The sequence below is a fragment of the Cervus elaphus genome, chromosome X (assembly GCF_910594005.1).
Source record: "Cervus elaphus chromosome X, mCerEla1.1, whole genome shotgun sequence".
Lineage (NCBI taxonomy): Eukaryota > Metazoa > Chordata > Mammalia > Artiodactyla > Cervidae > Cervus > Cervus elaphus.
In genome coordinates, this window is record NC_057848.1 from 109,907,420 (window position 1) to 109,930,407 (window position 22,988).

The 22,988-nt window shown below is 46.5% G+C and overlaps 2 protein-coding genes across 15 annotated transcripts in view; one reads left to right on the plus strand and one right to left on the minus strand.

Moving 5' to 3' along the window:
* NHSL2 (NHS like 2) overlaps positions 1-22,988 on the minus strand; it is a 307,579-nt gene that overhangs the window by 19,961 nt on the left and 264,630 nt on the right. For 8 of the 13 annotated variants that reach the window (XM_043896854.1, XM_043896853.1, XM_043896860.1 and 5 more), the window contains one exon: positions 1,145-1,300. The exons of the other annotated variants lie outside the window; for them this stretch is intronic. In XM_043896854.1, coding sequence (XP_043752789.1) covers positions 1,145-1,300 — 156 coding nt within the window. The remainder of the gene's footprint in view (positions 1-1,144; positions 1,301-22,988) is intronic. 13 annotated transcript variants of the gene reach the window in all.
* On the plus strand, positions 1,320-6,148 carry RTL5 (retrotransposon Gag like 5). Of its 2 annotated transcripts, XM_043896867.1 has the most exons (2): positions 1,320-3,355; positions 5,575-6,148. In XM_043896867.1, the coding sequence occupies exons 1-2, from the start codon at positions 1,786-1,788 to the stop codon at positions 5,805-5,807; spliced, it is 1,803 nt and encodes a 600-aa protein (XP_043752802.1). In that variant the 5' UTR covers positions 1,320-1,785; the 3' UTR covers positions 5,808-6,148. The 2 variants fall into 2 exon arrangements, with proteins under 2 accessions (XP_043752802.1, XP_043752803.1); XM_043896868.1 differs by lacking the exon at positions 5,575-6,148 and having other exon boundaries at positions 1,320-5,127.

Sequence of the window (22,988 nt, forward strand, 5' to 3'; positions counted from 1 at the left end):
GCAGTTCAGTGAATTCTGATATATGCATGCCCCTTGTAATCTCCATCCAGATATTTGCAGCACCCTAAGAGTTTCTCTCATAGCATTGAGTTTTAATCCTCTTGCCACTTACATTGGATAAATCCCACTGGTCAATGTGTTTGTTTTTCATGTTGTAAGATCTATCAGGGACCACATTGTTTTTCTCTTTTACGTTATTTTTAACATTGTGTCTAGATCAGCCTGTGTTCCAAAGGACAGGAATCAGGAGTTGATGTTGCATTTTATCAGTATCATTTTATCCACCTGCCAGATACTGTTGCTAGTTGGTTTAGGAACACCCTATTTTTAATTCTCACAAAATTCTGCCATGTGGGGAACTGGAATCCCCGTTTTGAAGATGACTGACTAACCTGAAGCTCAGAGAGGTTGGGTAATATGCATAATGCCACACAGCTAGTTAGGTGTGGGATTCAACTCAGATTCTGGCTCTGTCTGATTTCAAAGTATGGGTTTTCTCACTTCACCTGGTGTGCACAGTCTGACTGCTCAGGTGTTATGACTGGGCTGTTTCTCTGGTTGTGTGGACCTAGCTTTGTGTACAAGGTGCTCATCAGTATACCTCAAAGACACTGAGCTGGGAATTGGGAATGAGATGAAGTCTGAGTGCTGTGTATTGGGCTTACTTGGTGAGGCAGGAGTGACCCAGGAGACACATGAACAAGGTTATTTCAAAAGCAGAGAGTGTGAAGCCCAGAGAGGGAGACCCTGTTGATGCCTCCTTTGTGTTTGGGTGCCAGAATTCCAAAGGCTTGGGTGATGTGGCAAGAGAAGACCTGAGGGTATGTGGACCCACATTTTCAGAGTCTCTCATCTGGTGCTCTTTGTAAATGACTTGACTCATGGCTCTGTCCCTTTTCCCCGAGACAAGTGAACTGAAAAAAAAGGAAGGGGGGGAGCAAGGGGTGTAAACAGCCTTAAAATTAGAGTCTTTTGGAGTCAGTAGTTTGGACGGTGAAAGATGGCAAGTGTGTCTTTTGTCTTTCAATAGGTTTTCTACTATTCTCTCTTTTTCTCTCGTGGGTCCCTGTCCTTTCTTCGTCGCCTCCCTCTAGCTGCTGCTGGGCCCGTGGCCTCTGGCCGCAGCCCCCCTCCCTCTCAGTACCTTGCAACAGGCTCTGGAGATTGAGCTGCGCCTCGCGAAGCAGCTCCTCTACACTCGGGGGCCTGCCCGAGGAGAGGAACACGTTCACTGGCTGTCGCCATGACGACCTCGAGTGGGCAGTCGCTGTCGCATTTTCCCGACCCGAGTTAGCTGCAGCTAGGGAAGGAGAGAGGCAGTGAGAGGCGCCGCCGAGCGGGGGGGCGGGGGGGCTTGAGGGGGGCGGCACGCAGCGGCCAGTGGGCTCCCGCGGTTCCCTAAGACCCGCCCCTGCCGGGGGTGGGGGGTGGTGGCGCGGGCCGCGCTTAAAAGGCGGGGACGCGCCAGCCGCAAGATTTTTCCTCGACAGATCGTGCCGCAGTCAGTTCCCTACCTCGCCGCCTGCCTCCGCCCGCCCGATTGCCGCCTCGCTGCCTCGCCGCCCGCCTCCTCCGCCCGGCGCCTCCCGGCTCCCGCCGCCGCCCGTCCTTTGCGATCCCCGGGACGAGGTAACGCGCCCCGGGCGGAGCCGCCAGGCCCTCCGAGCTCGCTCCAGTGGGTGTGGCTCGGCCCCCCGCGCGCCCCGCCGCGGCCCCCGGCTCCTCTCACGGCCCTATCTCCCCATCCCACCCCTGCCCGCAGCCCCAGGGCCCCGGCTAGTCCTGATGTCCGAGGCGGCCGGGAATCTCAATAGCCTCCGCATGGCGAACGTGGCCCTGCGAGAAGAATTAAATGCCCTTCGCGGGGAGAACGCCAATCTGGGCCTTCAGCTCGGCAGAGCCCTGGCCGAGGTCAATTCCTTGCGGGGCAATGTCTCGAGCTACATGCGCTGGCCGGTCCCCGGGGTGCCCGCCCTTTCTGAGGAGAACTTTGAGTTCCCGCTCAGTGAGATCGACGCTGCTCCCGAGGGAGAACTGCCCTTCCTGTGCTGGCCTCCCCCGCGCACCGAGCCCGAGTATGCCCCGGACGAACTGTTGATTAGCGTGATCCAGGATTGCGGCACCTCCGGCGCACCCACCGACCCACCCCCGATGCCCAGTCCACCCCCGCCGGCGCTGCCCCCGCCCCCGGCCAAGGAGCTGCCCCCGCAGCCTCTTCTGCCGCCGCTGGAGCGGCCTGAGATAGAGCCCTTCTCGGGCGACCCAGTCTACCTGGCTGAATTCTTGATGCAGCTAGAGACTTTCATAGCCGACCATGAGGATCATTTCCCCGGGGGAGCTGAGCGGGTGGCCTTTCTGATCTCCTTTTTCGCTGGTGAAGCCAAGGACTGGGCCGTCTCAGTCACCCAGGAAGGAAGCCCCCTGCATGCCAACTTTCCGCGCTTCCTGGATGAAATCCGTAAGCAATTCTGTGGCCCCATTCCCCCAAGCGTGGCAAAAAAAGCCATCCGCAAGCTCAAGCAGGGAGACTGTACCCTGGGCAGCTATGCAGATGCTTTTCAGTTCCTGGCTCAATTCTTGTCTTGGGATGACGGCCGCCTTCAAAACCAGTTCCTCAAAGGCTTATCAGAGTTCTTCCGCAAGGAGCTCTTATGGTCAACTGAAATGGCCGACCTGGACGAGCTGATTCTCGAGTGTGTGGAGATAGAAAGAAAAGTGCGTGTCCCCAAGCCAATGCCACTCCCTGGGGTTCGCAATATCTTCTTCCCTTTTGCAGCAGACCGTAATCTCGAAGGTGAAGAGGGAGAAGAGTGCCACAGTGGGGATGAAGATGAAGAGGCACGCAGGCGCAGGATTCTCAACAAGGACCAGCGGAGGCGCGTGAGAGCAATCCAGCAAGAGACCAGGGGGGAGGAGGAGGAGAAGAGGAGGAAGAGTGAGGAAGAGATGAGGAAGGAGCTGAAACAGAAAGGGGAGGAGGACGGAGAGGAGGAGGAAGAAGAGGAGGCGGAAGAAGAGGAGGCGAAAGAAGAGGAGGAAGAGGAGGGGATGAGGAAGAAGAGGAAGAAGGAGGAGGAAGATCAGAGTAAGGATAAGAAAGAAGAGGAACATGAGGGTGGCCGTCAGGAACCAGAGCAGGAGCCCGAGCAAGAGCCCGAGCAGGAGCAGGAGACAGAGGATGAGACCCAAGATGATGACCTGGATGAGCTGATGGAGATGGAGCCCACCTATGCCAACGCTTCATCCCAGACTTCTGGCTACTATCATGAAAACTTCCTAGATGTGTCGCCTCCCATCATACAGCCCAGCAGACGGAGGAACCAGAATCGACTCCCACTTCTGGAGGGCCTTCCAGGTACCAATTCACCATTCTACAGTTCACCGCCACTGATTCGCCGCGCAGGTCGCCTGGGGCAACGCCAAATCCGACGCCGTCCCCCAGTGCTATTTCGCCTCACTCCGAGGCAGGGGGGCCACCGGGCTGCACGGGGCCGTATTCGCGTGTGAGAGCTGGAGTGAGCTGCCCCCTCCCCCACAACACACCCTTCCACTGTGTTCCCTGCCCCTGCTTTCGCTGCCACACCTGCCTCATTCACTGACCAGTACTTAAGGGAGTTCCAGACCTGCAGAACCTGAAGAAGACCTGGAGGACTCCAGACCATCCTGTGACCGTGACTGGGGAGTGACACTCGGGAAAGGATGGCATAGTGATAGCTGTCCTCTCAGTGTGCACTCTGCTCATACCTGCCAGGATCTAGAGAGCAGGTTTCTGGGCCTGTTCCCATAAATGAACTGGTCACCCTCTTGTATTTCCCCTCTAGTTGTTTTAAGCCCTCACCTCTCCTGTGTTAATTCACACTGTGTTCTATGGTTTAATCCTCTGGCTGGCTAACCTGGACTTCACCCAATGGCTCACTGCTCTGCCCGGGACAGGCTCCACTGAACTTCTAAAACCACTGAAGTCACTTACTAGGTATAATTGGTGGACAGCAGGATGCTACCAAGAAACGTGCCTGGAAGCCTACACTTGCTTCAGGTCACCCCTTCAGTAGGAGGGCCCTGAAGAGTCCCCTCCAATTAGCCCAGTGAGGGAATGCAAAGCCACATGTCCAATGGATCACCCAGCTGAGACCTGTCTTCAACTGACTGAGCAAGCTGGTCCCACCTTCCCACAGACCATGGGCTTAGGGCCTTAGAGCTCACCAGATCTGGGACCCTTTCGTCTTACTTCACTGCTCTCCTGGGCATCCCTAGTGGACACAGCCCAATATTCCATGCCCTACTCCTTTCCCTGACGTTGCCTAAAGGGTAGGCAGTTAGGTCAGGGAGAAGGAGGCGGAGAAAGCAGCAGCAACAACTCAATTTGACCTTGTAAGGAGTGACTCTTTCCTTAGGGATGGTGGTCTCCTCCCCTGGCCAGGCCTTGGACTGCAGTCTCCAGCCATAGGTCTTGACAGAAGATTTGCCATCCTTGGGGTTCCAGAGGTGGCTTAATTGGCCTTTCCTTCCCAGAATGCCAGAGAGAGAGAGGTCCAAAGCCTGCTCTTCAACTCCAACGTGAAGGACTCCTTAGTTCTGAGAGGAGAGAGGAAGGTTCTCTCTACAGAGACTGTGCCTCCTGCAGCTTTGCAACCGGGATGACCTCATGTCTCTCACATGAGGGGCAAGCCATAGTCTGATGCTGGGCATTGAGCAGATGGTGAGGTTTAAGAGGTTGACTGCCTCCTAGTAATTCCTGGAGCTTCTGGGTCCTAACCTAGGGGCCTTCACAGAGACCTGCTGCTGGCTTTGGGTCCAGAAGACATGGTTCTGCAGTGAAAAGTACATACTATGTTACTCTGGCCACAGAATGACAGCCAGATCCACTGATGGCCTGAACTGCCCTCCACACTGGGCTTCCTGCACAGGGCCTGGTAGCTGGGCAAGTGCAGCCAAAGTATCTGTGGCCAGAGGGAAGAAAACATAGTAAATTAAACCTCTGTTCCTCACTGGAGTCTGACAGATAACCTCAGCCCAGCCTTAGGATTTTGAGCTCAGAGGCAAGAAAAAGAAGCAGGAGGAAGAGGAGTCACAGAGAAACCCAGTCCTCCGACTGGTTTCCGGTGAGGTCTCTATTCATCAGTGGGAGGTAAGAAGTACTTCTGTTGCTCACACATTTCTCAGCCTGGGGATTGGTGGAGCCAGGTTCCTATAACCTGTTGCTATCTTTTAAAAAGGCTACTCCCTCCTCCAAAGAGAAAAGTAATACATAATCATTATAGAAAATTTGGCAAATAGAGAAAATGATGGGGATCCAAAAGCCACATTCAGAATCCCACCACACAGATGAGCCACACTCTTAACACTTTGCTGCCTTTATTTCTAGTGTGTTCTTGCCATGTCTTTTCAAAGCTGAGATCTGCGAGCTCTTGATCAGCAGGATTTAAAATGGCTGCCACCTATGCAATCACGCAGACTGAATAACTTATTTGAGCTTTCTCCTAATGTGTTGGACACATCAATTGCCTGGTTTTCCCCATCCCCACCAGTTCAAAAGTAAATAACCTTGTAAAGAAAATTTTGTCTGTTTTTCAGCTATTTTCTCAGGAGAGAGTTCCAGAAGGAGGCCTGCCATTCTTCAAGGCTGTGGACTCTGTTTGCTGATGGCCAACATGCTGGCCCTGCTGCCCATGTCCCTGTCAGAGAAGTCCAAAGGACAGGTGCCTTGCACCCACACTTACAGGGACCCCTCATCACAGGCCCTGCCTGTTCCCATGGTGCTTTTCATCCTGAGCCCATTTAGCCTCGGCCGTGGAAAGAGCAGATGAGCAGTGAGCTGGTTTATGGCCCTCTGGTGGCAAGGGGGCTTGGGCTCCCCTTTGACCCTCTTCCCCTCCTTTCCCAGATCTTCAATGTTGTGATCTAACAGCCACAAGAGCTGTAAGAGGAACTATGGGCTTTGGGCTATTTCTTGGGTTTAAAGAGGGGTGGGTGGGGGTGGGGGTATGCATGCAAGGGTTTGAGGGCAGCCCAGGGATTCCCAGAGACCCGGGGAGAAATTGAAACCAATGTGTTATTGTGTTACTGTTGTATTACTGTGTTGTGAAGATGAGAAATTGTTCTGTATGCTAAAGCTTTCTCCTCAATAAAAGGATAAAGGGTGTGTAAAGACTGTGTTTCTCTGGGTTATTGAGCAAGTGCAGAAGACCACCTAGGAGGCATTAGGTACTTCCCAGACACTTTGCCTGGATCAGCCCTAGCCTGAAGCCTTGAAGTCCTTCAAACTAAGGGCTCCAGCCTACTGAATCTGTGAATGGCAGAAGCTGTCAGGAGGGAAGTGGAGGGACTAAGCATCTTAAAAAACAGCATTAGTTCTCCACTAATATAAAGATATGAGTGACCAGCCTTACCATCCTGTAACACTGCAGTCCCCCTGGCCTCCAAACACAACAGACGGCGCAACACGACTTTGGAGGGAGGGAGAGGGGAAGGAGGGAAGGCCCTTCCACTTTTTGGCACTAGATGGAGCTATGGGACATCAATGAGAAAGCTGGTGAAGATTTTTAAATACACTCTCGGAGCAAGTCCACGCAGACACTGTCCAGCAAGAATTCACTGCTCCTCACAGACTGTGGGGTCAGAAGAAACTGAATCCCATTCTGGGATTTGCTCAAGTTTCCCAGCCATGAGCTGAATTTTTCTCACCTGGGACAGTGGGTGAGAACGCTTCTGGAGTCCCTAGCAGTGGCTCTGCCAGGCACTTCACACCCATTATCTCATTCATCTCACTCTCCTCTTATAGACGAGGAAAACTGAGGCTTAGAGAGGAGAAAGCCTGGCCCAAGGTTTACAGCTACTAAGTGGCACTATCATAGCACCACAGCTGCCCATTCCCCAGCTCTAGGGATGCTTCACCCCTCTCCACCTCCCTCCACTGGCCCTCCAACAGGGTCTATCCTGTCCTGCCCACCACCGTACAGACATGCTGTGAGAAACAAAGCCTGGCATCAGATGTGTGCTTGCTTTGCCTCTTTATGGGGAAGGAACAAAGGGAGGGAGGGAGAAAAGATGGAGGAAACGCTTGTTTCTGACCGTGTGCCAGGCACTTTCACATTTCATTCCCACACTCAGTGAAGAAGGTAATGGTGTCTTATAGAACTGAGGGACCTGAATTTCAGAGATACTAGGTTGCATGGTGGACTCGGGTCTTTGTGACTCCCAGATCTATACTCTCTCAACTCTGATACTCCAAGCCTTTTCCCAAGAAAGCCCCCTGTCACGCTCAAGCCTCAACCTGACCGGATTCTGGGTCCTTGCCAAAGCAACCAGGTGCCCGATCTCTGGAAGCTCCAGAGCCAGCCAGTTCTGTCCTTCAAGGAAGGGCCTGAAGAGCAAGGCAGGCCAGTGGCAGGGCTGAGTTTATGGAGATGAGTATGCATGAGTGTGCGGCTGACAACTGCCCCTTTGGGGGAGGGACAAGGCTGTGGGGCCATGAGCAGCATCAGGGAGTACTGGAGCTCCCCTTTCTGCTTCAGGGGATGAGATAAAGTCTCCAGCACCCAATGGAGTTTCTCATGCCATTTCAGGGAGAGCTAGGTGATCTCAGATTGCATCTGTGATGGCCTGTCAAAGGAGGTGGGGGCAAGTAAGAGCAGGCTCAGCCTTGCCAACCCTTGCAGTGGGGAGCCCTGTGAGTATAGGAAAAAGAGCCCCCTATTCCAGTCTGGTCACACCACTGACTGGATTTGGGACCCTGTGTGACTCCCAATCCTGCTTAGGACATAGCTTCCTCATCCATATAGTCCCCTGGGCCCAGCACACAGCTATCCAGCACAGGTATTAGCATTTCGTGATCCACACAGTAGGACCACAACCCTAGGTTAGTACATAAACAAAGAAGTGAGTGAATACATGGGCTGCTGGATGGAGAACTAGAGGTAGGCTGCCAAGGGTATTAGCAGATGGTATTAAGTTAGAGGACTAGAGGACCCCCTCCAAAATGGAATGAGGAGCCACCCCCTCCCAATCTAACTTAGAAGGATGTGCTGACATGACCTTTACTAGGTACACCTGTGAGATCTTGCAGTTAAGTTCACAAAACCATCTGCAGAAGCCTGAGTGGGGAAGATGTGGATGAGAAGAAAGGTGTGAAAAAAATCTGAAAGTTGATGGGGGCCTGAGGTGGTGAGGGCTCAGGATGAATCAGCAGAGTGCCATGGGGGCCAGAAATGCTAATACCTTCCAGGGCTGCTGCAACAGAGTGCATGCAGGACTCAGGAGATGGAAGGCCCTACCTGGGATCCTGGCTGCCCAATGGAAGTGACCAGGTTGTATCTCACAGAAGTCCATTTGCATGCCCCAAACAAGGAAATAGAACAAAAGCCCAGAAGAGGAAGCTTAAGGTCACTTGCTCCAACTGCAGAGTTCAACTGTGAGGTCTAGCAATTAGACATCCAGAACTCTTAGCCTCCACCCTCCATTCACACCTACACTGGTGGAATCAGAATCTCCAGGAATTTGTATTTCTAAAAAGCTCCCTAGGCAATTCTAATGACTAGCCCAGCCCAGTGCAGAAAAGAGCCTTGGGGACCAACCAGCTCAGGTGACATTTAGTGGCCAGTTTGGTTCTGAGCCTTCCCACAGAGCTCCCCAGAGCGGAAGCCAGCCTGGAGATCCTGCACTAGCATATAGTATGGGATCAAGAAATATTTGTGCAGTGATCCCCCAGCATGTAGCATGGCCTGGTGTGAGCGTCCCCCTCCAGGACACTTGCTCAGATTGCACTTCCTGAGAAAGGTGTGCCATAAGATGGGCCTGGCCTTGAGAAACCAGGTCCACCAGAGCCTAGGCTGCCAGAACTGACTTCCCTGGGGCCTTGGCCCCTCCCAGGGGATGGAGAAAGGCATTAACAAGGCAAGAGATTATCTCTAAATGGGAGTAGGGGCTCCACCTCCGGCTAGCACTTCCTGCTTCCTGCCTAGACTAGGGAAAGCTCCACAGATCACTTCTCCCCAGGGACTCCACAGACAGAAACACAAAGCCCAGGGTTCTTCGTTGCCCTGGTAACAGCGGGACCTACTTGGAAGAAAACAGTCTCTGAAAGGCCTAGGAGGGTGGATATTTCCTTTGACTGAGGGCAGGCTCTGACCTGCTCTTCGAGGCCCCTCTCTCCTTCCTGCCTGCCACGCAGAGGGGTAGAGCTGGGGCCCCTCACCTCAGTTACTCTCCTAGGAGGGCAGGGCCAGAAAGTAGGGCCCTGGCTGTTTATTCTGCTCTTAGAGGTGTTAGCCTGTGAATTCATGGCAATTGTCTTCTGGCCTGAAGAAGACTTTCCAAACACAACGAAACTCGAAATTCGAGGAGGGCAAGTGCCCCCAGCAATTGTGGTCCTGGTCCCACATCCTCCTCACCACTTAGAGCAGAGGCAGAGCCAGAGGGAATGTCAGAAGTTCCAGACTCCTCCCCTCCCAGTTTAGCCCCGCCTCATCTCTCCGCCGACTACTTAATTAGCCTCCTTGTTGGTCTTGTTTGTTGTTGTTTAGTTGCTCCGTCGTGTCCGACTCTTTTACAACTCCATGGACAATAGCTTACCAGGCTCCTCTGTCCATGGGATTCTCCAGGCAAGAATACTGGAGTGGGTTGCCGTTTCCTTCTCCAGAGGATATTCCCGACCCAGGGATCGAACAGTAGTCTCTTTTGTCTCCTGCATTGGCAGGCGGGTTCTTTATAGTAGCGCCACCTGTTGGTCTAACCAGCCTCTAGTCTCTACCCCTTCTAATCAATCCACTTTCTGCAGCTTGGTTGTGGGGTGGGTGGGCATGGTTCTTTGAACAGGCAAATCTGGTCCTGTTGCTGCTATATACAAACCCTTTAACGGCTCTCCTTCCTCTATTGGAAGACTTGTGGACCAGGTTCTGATCTTCCTCACTCAGTTCAGTTCAGTCATTCAGTCATGTCCGACTCTTCACAACCCCATGGACTGCAGCACACCAGGCCTCCCTGTCCATCACCAACTCCTGGAGTTTACTCAAACTCATGTCCATTGAGTCGGTGATGTTATCCAACCATCTCATCTTCTGTCATCCCCTTCTCTGCCCGCCTTCAATCTTTCCCAGGATCAGGATCTTTTCCAGTGAGTCAGCTCTTCACATCAGGTGGCCAAAGTATTGGAGTTTCAGCTTCAGCATCAGTCCTTCCAATGAATATTCGGGACTGATTTCCTTTAGGATTGACTGGTTTGATCTCCTTGTAGTCCAAGAGACTCTCAAGAGTCTTCTCCAACACCACAGCTCAAAAGCATCAATTCTTTGGCACTTAGCCTTCTTTATCATCCAACTCTCACATCATATATGACTATTGGAAAAACCATAGCTTTGACTATACGGACCTTTGTAGGCAAAGTAATGAATGTCTCTGCTTTTTATATGCTGTCTAGGTTGGTCATAACTTTTCTTCCAAGGAGCAAAACATCTTTTAATTTCATGGCTGCAGCCTTCCTCACTATCTGGTTATAAATAAACTACCATCTCATCTGCCCATGCCAACCTTCTTCCCTCTTCCATTCAATCCAAACCCCAGACATTCTGAATTACTTTCTTCTTTCCTTACATACCAGACTCTTTTATGCCTCTAGCCCTTTGCATGCCCTATTGCCTCTGCCTTAAAAATTCATAAGCACTCCTGGCCCCACTCCAACTGGTGATCTCCTCTGCTCCCAGACCACTTCCTTCTCGATGCTGCTTTCACTGCCCAGACAAGCTCATCCATTTCTGAGTCCCCAGTCGCTCCCCTTGCCCCAACTCCAGTGCTCTGTAAGGCTTGAGTAGAGGCTGGTTCATGACCCTAAATGAGCTTGGTATTCATTTGTCCCCTTCACATGTAGGCGCTGCACTGGCAGTAGACTTTGGGAGGATGGGAGGACTGGCCTCCTGAGATCTGGCTGCGGGCTGATGGTATGCAAGTGGAGCTGGAAGCACCCTCTTCCCTCCATCAAGCTGGAGGTATGGACAGTAGGAATAAGTTGGGAAGAGAACTCAGGAGTGTGCAGAGCTTGTTGTTCATCCCCAAATGACTACCCCCTTGATGGTCCCCATCTGTTTGGGGGAGACAGGCAGTTGCTTCTAATCAGCCATGTGCTGAAGAGAGACCTCTGCTGGCCTTGAGAGTCACACAGACCTGGCTTTGAACTCTGGCTCTACCATTTCCTTGTGTGTATCCTTGGGTCAGTCATTTCACCTCTCTAAGCTCCAGTTTCCTTTTTCTAAAAACAGAGATAGCAATAGTATATATGTATATATATATATATTAGGAGATACATATTAGTGAGATCATCAATATGAACAAAAATAATAAAAATAACTAATACTTATGAGCAGTTACTATTTGTTGGGGACTAAGTGCTATTAACTCATTGAGTCATTGCAAAAACCCTATAAAAGTAGGTAAGTTGGTAGTGTTATTATTCCCCACTTTGCAGATTAAGAAGCAGCAGGGAAATTTGAATTTGCTTAATGTCACAGCACTAGCACACAAGTGTTTTCGAGCCCTCCAGTAAGATAAGGAAAGTTTTGTGGATCAGAAATGAAGCCAGTGGAGCAGGAGAGCACCAAGATATAGGGCAAGGGTCTCAGTCTCTTTTTGGTCATCGGTCCCTCTAGCAGTTTGGTCAAACCTCTGGACGCCTCAGAATATGGTTTTCAGATGCATAAAATATAATGCGTAGAATTACAAAGGAAATGAATCATATTGAAATGGTTATAAGAAATACTTTTAAGAAATTGTGATCTAGTTATATTACTTTAATAATGCATTAAGTTACAAGACTGAGTGGCAAGTCTATAGAATAGAGGTTTTGAAGTGATGATGAGCATAAATAACTTTTCGGAGATACAATAACTCTAATCTGATATGAAAATATTTGTGATTTTGATCACAGATAAAGTCACAGATACTGTTAATACTATTATGGCTTGCTGCCTACATTCCCAATTTGAGGAAATGCTAAATTTCTGTTAGAGATTAGTGGAAAAGGATCAAATAGTTTTCCCATCCAAGTTCATAGACTCCCTAAATTCTTTCCACACACTGCTTGGAGGTCCACAGAGCTCAAGTTGAGAAGCCCTACCCTACGGTGTCACAGAAAAGACAATAGCTGCATTTGAAGCTCTAAGGAGAAGCTGGGGGGCTGGCAGAAAGACAAGTGTGTGGTTTCTCTTTCAAGAACTGTTTACAGAAATCATGGTCTGGCAGCTCCTTCTTCCTCTTGGTCCTGAGTCAGCAGCCCAGGGTGGGGCTGAGGCTGTCACACTTGGTTTGAGTTTCAAGCTCACCACATACTCATCCCTAAGAGTTGATTTGTTGCCACTTCCTTTCCAGTGAAATCTCAGTGGGTTTTGCTCCCTTTTAAAATTTGGACTTGCTTGCACATACAGATTTCCTATTAGTCTGGAAATAATCTTTAAGCGAACATTTTATTGGCTCAAAGACATTTTCTGAGATAATAGATGCTTCAACCCCCAACACCCCAGCCAGACTTCAGGCTTGCAGAGAGGGGAAAGATCACCAACTGTGCTATGCACCCCAGACCACCAGTCAAAATTGGCACTTTCCCAAAACACCAAATGCTTTTTCCTGACTTCCTGACTTTGCCACCTGTCAGCTGAATTCCTGCCAACCAGGGCAGCATAGTCTGGGTGCCATGGCTAAGGAGACAAATGGTCAGAACAGCAGTAGGTCTCTGGCCTTTCTAACTTGCCTCTGTTCCCATTCAAGACTCAAAGAGCACTGTTTATCAAGACCAGGCCTCAGGTTTACTCACAATGCTTTGCTTGGGGCTTCTAGCTAGCCAGGGTCTGCTGCCTTCTGCTCTTCCCCAGGTCCCCATATTTATTCAGAAATTAGCAATACTTGGCTTATGGCCAGTGTGCTAAAAGGACTTCAGCTTAATTTCTAAAATGAGTGGTTGAGATTGTGACAGTCTTATGAACTATAGCCAGGGGCTAATAAAGAGGCTGGTTCACAATGAATCTGCCTCAGTTAGCCAAGGGAACAGGATAGTATGCTTCGGGGGTTTAGATTGAGAGCTTCATGTGCTGGAAGGTGAAGAAGACTTATTCTTTTGACTATAAAAGAAATATATGTATGTTCTTAGGTTGGCCAAGTCTCCCAAACATAGGCAGAAAGAAACTGAGGATCAAATGAGAATTCAAAAGAACTTTGATTAGCTAGATTGACCAAGAATAAAAGTGAGAAGATCCCAATTACTTAAATCAGAAATTAAAAAGGGGACATTACAATCCACCTTACAGAAATAAAAAAGATTATAAAAGAATACTATGAACAATTGTATGACAATAAATTATACAAGTTAGAGGAAATGCATAAATTCTTAGAAAGACACAAACTATTGAAAAGACACAAAGAAGAAACAAAAACTCCAAATAAATCTGTTGTAAGTAAAGAGATTGAATTAATAATCAAAACTACCCATGAAGAAAAGCCCAGACACAGATGGCTTCTTTGATGAATTCTACCAAATAATTAAATAAGAATTAATGTCAATTCTTAAAAAAACTCTTTCAAAATGTAGAAGACGAGGTAATACTTCTCAACTCATTCTATGAGGCCAGTATTATCCTGGTAACAAAAATAGACACAAAACATAACAAAAAAGCTACAGGCTGATATCTCTTATTATTATGGACACAAAAATCCTCAACAAGATATGAGCAAACCAAATCCAGCAACATACACATTACCATATGTAAAATAGATAGCCAGTGGGAATTTGCTGTGTGACTCAGGGAACTCAACCTGGGGCTCTGTGACAACCTAGAGGGGTGGGGTGGGGTGGGAAGTGGGAGGGAGATTGAAGAGGGAGGGGACATATGTATATCTGTGGCTGATTTATGTTGACATATGGCAGAAACCAACAGAATATTGTAAAGCAATTATCCTTCAATTAAAAATAAATAAATTTAAAAAAGGACCACACATCATGGCCAAGTAGGATTTATCCCAGGAATGCACAGTTGTTGTAATGTTTGAAAATCATTTTATGAAATGCAGCATATCAATAGAATAAAAAGCAAAAACATAATTATTTCAAAAGACACAGAGAAAGGATTTGACAAAATCCAACACCCTTTCATGATAAAAAAAATACTCTCAACCAATAGAAATAGAAAGAAAGTTTTCCAAGTTGACAAAGGGCATCTGTGAAAAACCCACAAGAACATCAAAATAGTGAAATGCTAGAAGTTTTCCCTCAAGACCAGGAATGGACAAGGGTATGCTCTCTCACCACTTCTGCTCAACATTGTACTGGAGGTTCTAGCCAGAGCAATTTGATAGGAAAAAGAAATAAAAGGCACTGGAAAGACTGGAAAGGAAGAAGGACAGATGACATGATCCTGTATATAGACATTCTAAGGAATCCACTAAAAACTATTCAAAGTAATGGATGAGTTCAACAAAGTTGTAGGATATGAAATCAATATAAAATTGTATTGTTATATACATGTAATGAACAATCTGAAGTAAAATTAAGAAAATAACTCCTTTTACAATATCATCAAAAGAATAAAACACTTAGAAAAAATTAAACAAAAGCGGTGCCAGACTTGTACACTGAAAACTTACAAAAAAAAGAAGACTGAAACAGATGGAAAGACCAAATACTAAACATTGTTAAGACATCAATACTCTCCAAAATGATCTACAGATTGAATGCAATTTGGATAGAAGTCCAGTTGAATTCCTTGTAGAAATTGACAGGCTGAGGTTAAAATTCATATGGAAATTCCAGGGACCCAAACAAACTTAAAAAAGAACAAAGTTGGAGGACTCACACTTCCCACCAGTTTCAAAACTCTATGCAAAGCTCCTGGGAGTAGGAAATGGCAACCCACCCCAGTATTCTTGCCTGCAGAATTTCACGGACAGAGGACCCTGGTGGGCTACAGTCCATGGGGTGGCAAAAAGTCGGATACAACTGAGCACACATGCACAGTAATTAAAATAATGTGCTACTAGTGTAAGGGTAGCATATAGATCAATGGAACAGAATTGAGAATCCAGAAATAAACTCATACTCATGACCAATGATTTTTGACAAGGGTGCCAAATTCATTCAATGGGGAAAGAACAGTCTTCAACAAGTGGTATTAGGACAACTGGATCTCCACATGTAGAAGCATGAACTTGGGAATTCTTTCTTACACTTACACAAAATTAAACTCAAATTAGATAAAAGACTTACACATAACAACTAAAACTATAAAACTGAGAAGGAAAAATAGACGTAAATTTTTAAGACCTTGGGTTACACAACAGTTGCTTAGTTGTGACACATTGCACAAATAACAAAAAAATAGATAAACTGGAATTTATTAAAATTTTTTAAAAATTGTGTTATAAATAATGCCATTGAGCAAGTAAAAAAGCCTGGAGTTCTCTGGCCATCCAGTGGTTAAGAATCCACTTGCCAATACAGGGGACACAGGTTCCATCCCTGGCCCAGGAAGATCCCACATACCACAAGGCAGCTAAGTCTGTGCCCCACAACTACTGAGCCCATGTGCCACAACTACTAAAGCCTGCACACTCTAGAGCCTGTGCTCCACAACAAAGAGAACCCACCACCACGAGAAGCCCACACACCACAATTAAAGAGCAGCCCCCACTTGCCACAGCTGGAGAAAGCCCATGCACTGCAACAAACACCTAAGGCAGACAAAAATAAATAAATAAATACATAAAAGTAAATAGCTTCCAGAATGCTAGAAAATATTTGCAGATCATGTATCTAATAAAGACTTGTATCCAGAATATATAAACTTCTCTTACAAATCAGTAATAAAAAGACAAATAACTGAATTCAAAAATGGGTAAAAGATCTGAATAGACATTTCTCCAAGATATACAAATGGCCAATGAGCACATAAAAGATGTTCAATATCATTAGTCATTAGGAGAATACAGATAAAAAACACAGTGAGATCCCACTCCACACCCACTAGGATGGCTAGAATCAAAAAGTCAGACAAATGTTTATGAGGATGTGAAAAAATTGGTACTCTTACACATTGCTGGTGGGAATGTAACATAGTGCAGCTGCTTTGGAAAATGGTCAGTCCCTCAAAATGTTAAATATGGGGTCGTCATACAATCCAGTATTTCCATTACTAGGCATACACCCGAGTGAAATGAAAATACACATCCACACAAAAACTTGTAAATGAATATTTATAGCCACATTGTTTACAATAGCCAAAAGAGGAAGCAACCTATGTGCATCAGCTGACGAATAGATAAAAAAATAAACAAAATATGGTGTAGCCATACAATGGAATGCTATCCAGTTGTATCCTAAAGCCTTTGACTGTGTGGATTGCAAACTGTAGAAAATTCTTAAAGAGATGGGAATACCAGACTACCTTACCTGCCTCCTGAGAAACCTGTATATAGGTCAAGAATCAACAGTTAGAACTGGACATGAAACAACAGACTAGTTGTTGTTGTCAAGGCTGTATATTGTCACCCTGCTTATTTAGCTTATATGTAGAGCACATCATGTGAAATGTTGGGCTGGATGAAGCACAAGCTGGAATCAAGATTGCCAGGAGAAATATCAATAACCTCAGATATGCAGATGACACCACTCTTATGGCAGAAAGCAAAGAGGAACTAAAAAGCTTCTTGATGAAGGTGAAAGAGGAGAGTGAAAAAGCTGGATTAAAACTCAACATTCAAAAAACTAAGCTCATGGCATCCGATCCCATCACTTCATGGCAAATAGATGGGGAAACGAAGGAAACAGTAAGAGACTTTATTATTTTGGGCTCCAAAATCACTGCAGATGGTGACTGCAGCCATGAAATTAAAAGATGCTTGCTCCTTGGAAGAAAAGCTGTGACAAACCTAAACAGCGCATTAAAAAGCAGAGACATTACTTTGCTGACAAAGGTCCATATAGCCAAGGCTATGGTTTTTCCAGTAGTCATGTACAGATGTGAGAGTTGGACCAAAAAGAAGACTGAGCACTGAAGAATTGATGCTTTTGAACTGTGGTGTTGGAGAAGACTCTTGAGAGTCCCTTGGACAACAAGGAGATTAAGCCAGTTAATCCTAAAGGGAATCAACCCTAAATATTCATTGGAAGGACTGATGCTGAAGCTGAAACGCCAATACTTAGGCCACCTGATGAGAAGAGCTGACTCATTGGAAAAGATCCTGATGCTGGGAAAGATGGAAGGCAGGAAGAGATGGGGACGACAGAGGACAAGATGGTTGGATGGCATCACCGACTCAAAGGATATGAGTTTGAGCAAACTTCGAGAGATGGTGAAGGACAGGGAAACCTGGCATGTTGCAGTCCATGAGGTCACAAAGAGTTGGACAGAACTGAGTAACTGAATTGAACTGAACTGATCCAGTCATAAAAGGGAAAGAAGTAATGAGACATACGACAACATCAATAAACCTTGAAAACATTATGCCACACCAAAGAAGCCAGACAGAAAAGGCCACATCATGAATGATTCTATTTACATGGCATGCCCAGAATAGGCAAATCCATAGAGATAGTAAGTAGATTAGTGGTTATCTAGGGCTGGGAAGGGGGTTTAAGGTTTCTTTCAGGGTATTGAAGATGTTCCAAGATTGGGGTGATCGCTGCAGAACTCTTGTTCTTGTTGTTCAGTCGCACAACTCTAAACATACTAAAACCCGCATAATTGTACATTTTAAAATGTGTGAACTGTACGGTAAATGCATGCATTATGTCACAATAAAGCTGTTATATACATGAAAAAGAACCTTGGTAAGTCAGAAGTGTACCACAATATCATACTCAAGTGTCAAAACAAAGGCCACAAGATGAGATCAGGGTTGTTGTTGTTTAGTGACTAAGTCTTATCTGACTATTTTCGGCCATTTTGTGCCAGGCCACTCTGTCCATGAGATTCTCCAGGCAAGAATTCTGGAGTGGGTTGCCATTTCCTTCTTCAGGGGATCTTCCCAACCCAGGGATCAACTGTGTCTCTTATGGATTCTTTACCTTTGAGCCACGAGGGAAGCCCAAGATCATGGTAGCTAATTGATAAACTGCAGAAATTCTAGTATGTCTTAGTAGATTCCATAGTGACCATGTATCAACAGATATGCTACCATTTAAAAGTAAACGGTTACCAAGGTACAAAGAAATACTGCTTGTAGAGATCTTAGTAAACTCTAACTGGAGAGTTGTTGTTCTAAGTAGCAGAGTTTAAAAGAGGAAAGTAGAGCTGAGAGTAGCATATGTGCCTGAAGTTTCAAACTTACTACCTACCTACCCCAGTAATCTGACCTAGACCTTGATCCTAAAGTCAGCTATTTTGACCTTATGCCAGGATTTTACAGTCTAATCAGGAGTCCCCTGGTACCTAAATATATATGTAGGTGGAAAGATGGGGATATAGCCAGCTAGCTGGACTTATTCCTTTAGAGATGGAGATCTAGTTGAAGCTCTCACCAAATATTCAGACTTTTCCAAGAAATCAGCAAGGTCTGAGCTTCCAAGACCATGCTGAGTCTCAGCTGGAATGTTTCTCCCTTTCTGAGGATGAGTTCACTGTCCAGCCCTCATGCCCACCTCCCAGCCATCTTTGGTGCCATTATTGAGGTTCTTTAGTTGGACCAGACTCTGGCTCACATCTCTTCAATTTTAACCTTGAGGGACTTTGAGTTTTGCCCTCCTGTACCTGAATGGAGACAGGGACAACATATGGCAGTCCTATATCTTGAGTGCTCTAGAGAAGTCTTTTCTTCAACTCCACCCATTGGTTATCTATGATGCAATACATTTTTCTTGTCTAATCAGATTTATTTAATATTTTGATTCCAAAGATATATTTAACCACATGCAAATGTTTGTGATTAGAGAAAGAAATCACCCATGATTTTACCCTGTTCATGAGCATACACAGTTTTACATAAGTACAATAACAGTAAAGATACAATTTTGTACCCTTTTTTTTTTACTTATCAAATCATAGAAACTTTATGACCCTGTTTTTTACTTAGAATCACTGTCATGCTGAAGGAGCAGACAGAAGCCCTAGGCTCCATTATTTCCAACAATAACAGTTGTTAACATTTATAAATGTTACACCAGGCAAAAGGAGAAGAGGGTGGCAGAGGATGAGATAGGTGGATGGCATCACCAATTCAATGGACACAAACTTGGGCAAACTCCGTGAGATGATGAGAGACAGGGAGGCCTGGTATGCTGCAGTCCATGGGGTCACAAAGAGTTGGACGTGACTTAGTGACTGAACAACAACAAAAACAGCATTTATAAATATAGCTCCTTACCATGTCCCAGACATTGGTCTAGGCACTTTGCAAGTTTAATCTTGCAGGGTTGTTGTGAACCCTGTAAGGCAGGTACTATTATAGCCCCCATTTTACAGATGAAGAAACTGAGATACTGAAAAGTTAGGTCTTTTGTCCAAAGTCATAGCTAGTAACACAGGTTGCCTGGTGCCAGAGTTTGTGCTCATAACTCCTTCAGTGAGTCTCAGACTTGACTGAGAATCAGAATTCCATGGAGGGCCTCTTAAAACACAAATCGCTGGGCCCCACTCCCAGAGTTTATAATTGAGTAGGTTTGGAGTAGAGTCCAAAATTCTGCATTTCTCACAAGTCGCCAAGGGATGCTTATCCCGCTGGTGTGAGAATCACATTTGGGAACCACTGCCTCCTGAGAGCAGCATGCAAGTTAGGTACCTAGGTCCCTAAACCAGTCCTTACAGTGTCCTTACAGGAAGGGGGCATTACTTTCTACCTGCTTCTTCTTCCCTCCCTATTCCCTCTGTAGGACATCCACCCAGGAGCACCATGTCACAAGGGGGTTGCCTGAAGAGAGTGCATATTCATGCCAGTCTCAGACTCAATTAGCTAAATGCAATCCCATCTACTAAAAGGGCTGATAAATCAGTCCCTGGCTGTCAGGCTGCTCTGGTCACTACTGAATTAATGCCTGTGCTGTCACTTGCCTGGTGCCTTCAGTCAATTGATCTCACAGGTTAATAAGATTAACTCAAGCTTAACTCAGTCAGACTGGCTTCAGCCTCCCATGTCCCCCCAAACTGGGGAGGCTCAGGTGCAAGAGAGCTCTGCTCCCTTCCAAAGAGAGCAGCTTTCCAGGAGAGGAAGGGCGATTTTATGTCGCATCAACTAAGTAAAAGTGCATTTTGTGATTTGCAGGATTGAGACGGCCTCATCTGGAAACTGATTGGTGGGCATAGGGAACAAACTGGTTTGGCAATAATGAGAAGGAACAGATTAGTCCATTTGAACACAAAGCAAATCACTTGAAAGTCTGGGCAGCAAAAAAAAAAAGAAAGAAAGTCTGGGCAGCTGTGTCACCAGGGACACAGAGGATGGGACTTGGGGCTGGACAGGGCTGGCTCTGAGCCTACGTCATCACAACTTAGCTGGGTCTCCTCTCTGAACCTAGGATTCCTCATTGATAAAATGTGCTCAGAATATTTCCATTCTGTCTGTATTGACATGTATACAATGAAAGTATCCTTGGAGATAAAGTTGGGAGTAGTGTTGTGGATTGTGGAAAGCACCTAAACTAAAGGCTGGCCCATCAGTGGCCCTCAAAGGTCACTGCCTGAGGAGACAAATTGGAATAGAGATTAGAGCTCAGAATGGGAGAGCAGCCAGGCATCTGAATTCAAAACTGATGCTTTCCTCTTTGAAAACCCCTCTAACATCTGCCTATAGCCTTGCCCTTCATGGAGGTCTCCTTTGCCAGGCAGTCTCCTCACAGCAGACACTGATGTGCTGCCCAGATCTCACCTCAGGGACAAACAATTTAGTCTCCTAAGTGCTTACAGAGCTGCCTTAGGCAGCATTCCACTGCTCTGGGGATTCCTTTGCTTTCCTTGGGGATTCCTTTGCTTTGGGGAATCTGTGGGGATTCCTTGCCAAATGTCATACCTTCTTCCTAGGGTGGCTCTTTCACCCCCAGTCAGGCCAACTCTGAATTGCCAGCTCAGAGCCAGAGCCTCCCACTTAGGGTGACTGAGCAAGGCCTTAGGACAGCAGTGCACTTTGTCCCACCCGCACAACCCTGCTTCTTCACCCTCTTTCCAAAGCTGCAGATCCCGAGATCCTCCCTAATAAACTTCCTGCACACCCATCTCCACCTCAGAGTCCAATTTCTGGGACACCCAACCTCCCTTGGTGGAGCATGCACCTCATGGCTCTGGTAGAGACTAGATTTTTTGCTCCCTTTCCCTGTTAATGACCTCTAGGCAATCTCTCTCTTTAAAAAATGTCAATTTTAGGACTTCCCTGGTGGTCCAGTGATTAACAATCCACCTGCCAATGCTGGGAACATGGGAAGATTCCATATGCTGCAGAGAAACCAAGTCTGTGTGTCACAACTGCTGAAGCCCATGCCCTAGAAGCCACACACTGCTGCTACTGAAGCCCCCACTCCTAGAGCCCATGCTCCACAACAAGAAGCCATTGCAATGAGAAGCCAGTGCACCGCAATGAGAGTGGCCCCCGCTTGCCGCAACTAGAGAAAAGCCCACATAGCAACAAAGACCCAGAACAGCCAAAAATAGATAAATAAATTTTAATTTTAAAATGTCAATTTTACTTTCTTTCTCTTACGCTTTTCTTTTTTCCCTTGTTACAAAAGCAAAACATGTTTATCAAAGTGAAAAATCAGAACATACAAGCAAACTGAAAGAGGAAAAAAAAAAAAAACACATCATCTTCCACATGCCAGAGACAAGCACTGCTGATACTTTGGGTGTATCTTTCCGGAAGTTTTCCTATGCCAAACAAATCATGGGATCATACTGTAAATATTGCTTCATGGTTTGCTCTCACTCCTACAATAAATCTTTTCTTCCAGTCTCATTTAGCTACCCTGTGAGACTGGGAACGTGAAGACCCAGAAGCCTGTGGGTTGCCAGAGACCCAAGTCCAGCTCCTCAAATAATAGAGATGTGGAAACTTGGGCCCAGAAAGATGAAAGGTGTCTTCCCAGGTCCTACGCTGAGTTAGTGTGAGAGGGGCTCCTCCCCAGCCACCCAAGGCCATCCACATCTGAGCCTATTTTTCAGACCTTTGAGTTGTCCAACCAGGTGCATGCAGGATTTGCATAAAAGAAAGGCAAGAAAACAAGGACAGTATGTAAATGCTTGTGTCCGGGTCTGGGCAGTTTTGTGGGCTTTGGAGCTCAGCACTCAATCAGGAGGTCGAGGTTCTGCATTGAGTGCTCAGAGTGACCCCTCATGGCCACTGTCATTCTGCCTCTGCTTGGTACTCTGCGTCCCTGCCTCCCATATGTTTCCAGCGTGGTGGACAGAAGAGTCATTCTTGAAGTTAAGGGACAAGGAGATGGGTTCTTAGATATGACACCAAGGACATAAGCAACAGAAGAAATAAATAAGATAAATTATACTTCATTAGAAAAAAAAACCCTTTTGTGCTTCAAACAATGCCATCAAGAAAGTGAAAAGAACAACTCCCAGAACTGGAGAAAATATTTGCCAATCATCTACCTGATAAGGAACTTGTATTTATCAATAGAGTATATAAAGAACTCTTACAACTCAATACTAAAAAGACAAATACTAACATAATGTACAAATGGGCAGACATTTCTCCAAAGAACGTACATAAATGGCCAGTAAGCACATGGAAAGATGCTTGACATCTTTAGTCATCAGCACACTGAAACCACAATGAGATCCCACTTCACACTCACTAAGATGGCTAGAATCAGATAGTCACAAGTGTTGGCAAGGATGTGGGGGAATTGGCCACAAATACATTGCTGGAGGAAATATAAAATTATGCAGCCACAATGGAAAACAGACTGCAGTTTCTCAAATGATTAAACATAGAGTTATGACATGATCCAGCAGTTCCACTCATAGCTATCACCCGAGAAAATTGAAAACATATGTTCATAAAAAATCATGTACATGAATGCT